At 51.2% G+C, this 3,435-nt stretch overlaps 1 protein-coding gene across 1 annotated transcript; it reads left to right on the top strand.

The window, feature by feature from the left end:
• The first annotated feature begins 324 nt into the window (after positions 1-324).
• On the top strand, positions 325-2,102 carry LOC123407907 (UDP-glycosyltransferase 87A1-like). The gene is made up of 2 exons (XM_045101149.1): positions 325-969; positions 1,056-2,102. The coding sequence occupies exons 1-2, from the start codon at positions 477-479 to the stop codon at positions 1,934-1,936; spliced, it is 1,374 nt and encodes a 457-aa protein (XP_044957084.1). The 5' UTR covers positions 325-476; the 3' UTR covers positions 1,937-2,102.
• Positions 2,103-3,435: the final 1,333 nt, after the last annotated feature.

Below are 3,435 nucleotides of genomic sequence, written 5' to 3' on the forward strand. Positions count from 1 at the left end.
AATTTGATCAAACCTCAATAAGTTTGATCCATGACAAACTGTGGATGAAATAGTCCAACACGATGCGTGGCGTTGCCCTTCTAGTATTTATGAATTTCACAGATAATTTGATCAAACCTCAGGAAGTTTGAACTTTGAACCATGACAAACTCAGAGCTTCAAATATTTCGAACGGACCCCGCAAAAAAAATATTTCGAACGGAGAAAGTAAAACGTGAGCACAAATCTTGAAGCGCGGCAAACCGTGGAACTGCTTGGTGGGCATCCCTATGCATTTTCTCTGTAAAAAATAATGTATTTCCGGTTCCGCCGCCCCGCCGCCCGAGATTCGGCGAGAATGCGCGTCTCCTAGTCAAATGGCGGGCCGGAATCCCCATGTCCACAGCTCACTGGAACTCTGCTTCGAGCCTCCGATCCCCGCCTAGCAAGCTACGACCTCAAGAGAGTAGGAGGCCGCCGCGCGGAGCCGCTGACCAATGGACTCCGCGGCCGCGCCGCCGTGCCACGTCCTGGCCGTGCCGTACCCTGGCCGCGGCCACATCAACGCGATGCTGAACCTGTGCCGCCTCCTCGCCGCCCGGGGCCGCGTCTCCGCCACCGTCGTCGTCACCGAGGAGTGGCTCGGCCTGCTCGGTAGCGAGCCCGCGACGTCGGGCGTCCGCCTGGAGGCCATCCCCAACGTCGTCCCCTCCGAGCACGGCCGCGCCGCCGACATGGTCGGGTTCGTCGAGGCCGTGTACACCCGGATGGAGGCTCCCTTCGAGCGCCTCCTCGACCGGCTCGGGGCCGCGCCCGCGGCCATCGTCGCCGACACGTTCGTGCCCTGGACGGTGCGCGTCGGCGACCGGAGGGGCGTCCCGGTGTGCGTCCTCTCGCCGCTCAGCGCCACCATGTTCTCAGTGCAGTACCACTTCGACCGCCTTCCCGTGGCCTCCGGTGGCACCGCTCCTCCGGTGTCTGACAACTCAGGTACAAGTTCTCCACCCCAAAACTTTCCGAGCAGCGGTTCAAGTTTGTTTAAAATTTCTCCACAACAATGGTTGATCTTGTTGCAGATGGCAATGATTCTTGTCTGATTGAGAAGTACATTCCTGGCCTCAAATCTGTCAGGCTAACCGACCTTGAGCCCACACACTCCAACAAGATAGTGCTGAACCAGATCGTGGAAGCATATCGTCATGTCAGAAAAGCACAGTGTGTCATCTTCACCTCCTTCTACGAGCTCGAGAGCGATGCCATTGGCTCCCTAAGGCGAGAGCTCCCCTGCCCTGTGTTTGCCGTTGGCCCTTGCATCCCCTTCATGGAACTCCAGGAGAACAATGCCATTTCAGAAGAAGAGCAAGGCTACATGGCTTGGCTGGATGCGCAGCCGGTGAACTCAGTGTTGTATGTATCACTCGGCAGCTACCTCTCGGTGTCGTCCGCTCAGCTCGACGAGATCGCCATGGGCCTGGCCCAGAGCAAGGTCAAGTTCCTGTGGGTGCTCCGCAACGCGGGCTCCCACATGCAGGAATTGGTCGGTGGAAGCGACGGTGTGGTCATCCAGTGGTGTGACCAGCTCAAGGTGTTGTGCCATCCTTCCGTTGGTGGATTCTTCACCCACTGCGGCATGAACTCGACGCTCGAGGGGCTGTACGCCGGCGTGCCGATGCTGACTCTCCCGATAGCTTTCGACCAGCCGATAAATAGCCGGCTTATCGTCGACGAGTGGAAGGTTGGGTACGGCCTGAAGGAGAAGATCCGAGACGATGGCATCATCGGAAGAGAGGAGATTGCTGAAGGTGTTAAGACGCTCATGAATTGTGATGACGTAGAGGGCACGAGGAGGAGGGCTTCACTGATGAAACAAGCTTCTCGCGCCGCGGTTGAAGTGGGTGGTTCATCGGACAGCGATATCACGTCTTTGATCAATTACATTTCACAGTTCAGTGACTGAAATGGTGTTAGAAACTGCGAAATAAAAGTAGGATGTTCATTTGAGCAATGTATTGACTGTAGCTACATCTACATTTGAGAGTGAACTCAATTTTCTCCTGAAAAGGAGGAGAGATGTAATTGTCTGTAGCTACATCTACATTTGAGAATGAACTCAATCAGTATTCCTTGGTATATTTGAGAATGAATTTTTCCTGTACTTCCTTTTCTGCACTCCGTGGTATATATCACCATGGGAATTTTCAGTTCAATGAGGAGGAAATTTCAGTTATGTTATCATTTTAAGAAGTGCAGACAACTATCAAAGTTACTGGATATCGATAGCAGTTCTTTCTAGCTTTTGAGATGGGGATAGCAGTTCTTTCTAGCTTCAGTTTAAGTTTGTGCACAGATCAGCTAATGTTCCTGCCCCTGTGTCTGTTGAGAGGCAAAAGGTGTGCTTGTGTCTGTAACTCTGCACTTATTCAGTACTGAAAATATCTTGATTCGCAGAAACAGAAGAAAAGAAAAGGAGCTGGATAACTACAACAACACAAACTGAAACAACGACTCATGTAAGTAGTAAAAAGGAATACTCTGAACTCAATTCAAACTAGTATGAATTGTTGTTGTTACATACACTCTGGTCTATCGTATCGTATCAAGTACTAGTAGAACATACAGAGCAAGCAAAACCCAGCTCTCTTGATTCAAAAGCCAAGCAAATCGTCAAAACATACTTTGGATGAAGTCGATTCAAACATATGATGCAAAACATGCAACTTCTTCTTACCTCCTTGTCGCTCCCGGCGGCCTTGGCGAACCGCACCGGGAAGACGTACGGGGTGAGGACGGTGAGGGCCCACGCCATGCTGTTGAGGATCTTCTTCTCCATGGAAAGGGTCTGCTGCCTCGGGTATGCCTTGTCCGCGATGGAAATGAAATCGTTTACCTGCAGTGCAAACACAAAACAAGCCGCCACTTGAGATTCAGAGTTGGTTCCTTCAGATTTAGGCAGGTGATCGATGGATGGAAAGGGGACGAGAGAATGGGTTTGGCCATAGTACCGAGGAGCGGCACCTCCATCAGCTGCTTCATTTGAGTACCGAGGAGCGGCAGATGCGATGGCACTTGAAACTGTGACCAGAACGCCTTCTGATCGGCAGCATCCTTGCGCCGGTTGAAGTACTAGCACACGTCAGCTGAACTCCTCGGCAGGTCCGCATTGGCACATGATGATACTCGCCAGATTTACGTCAGCTCGGCTAAGAGCAAGTACAATAAGATACAGTCAGCAGGCTGTAAGGACTAAAATATTATATCTTTGTCGAGTTGGATGAGAGAGAAGAGGAGAGAGAAGGAAAACGGGCTCTTCATGAAGAGCCAGCTCTAGCACGTGCTCCTAGATGCTTTGTGAGAATGAAAGGTGGGCCATAAATGATAAAAGTAGTACTCTTTTATAGCTAAATATTGTACAAGTTAGCTATAAGGCGGACCATAAGACTGTTTGTAGCCAACAGT

The sequence above is a fragment of the Hordeum vulgare genome, chromosome 7H (genome assembly GCF_904849725.1).
Source record: "Hordeum vulgare subsp. vulgare chromosome 7H, MorexV3_pseudomolecules_assembly, whole genome shotgun sequence".
Lineage (NCBI taxonomy): Eukaryota > Viridiplantae > Streptophyta > Magnoliopsida > Poales > Poaceae > Hordeum > Hordeum vulgare.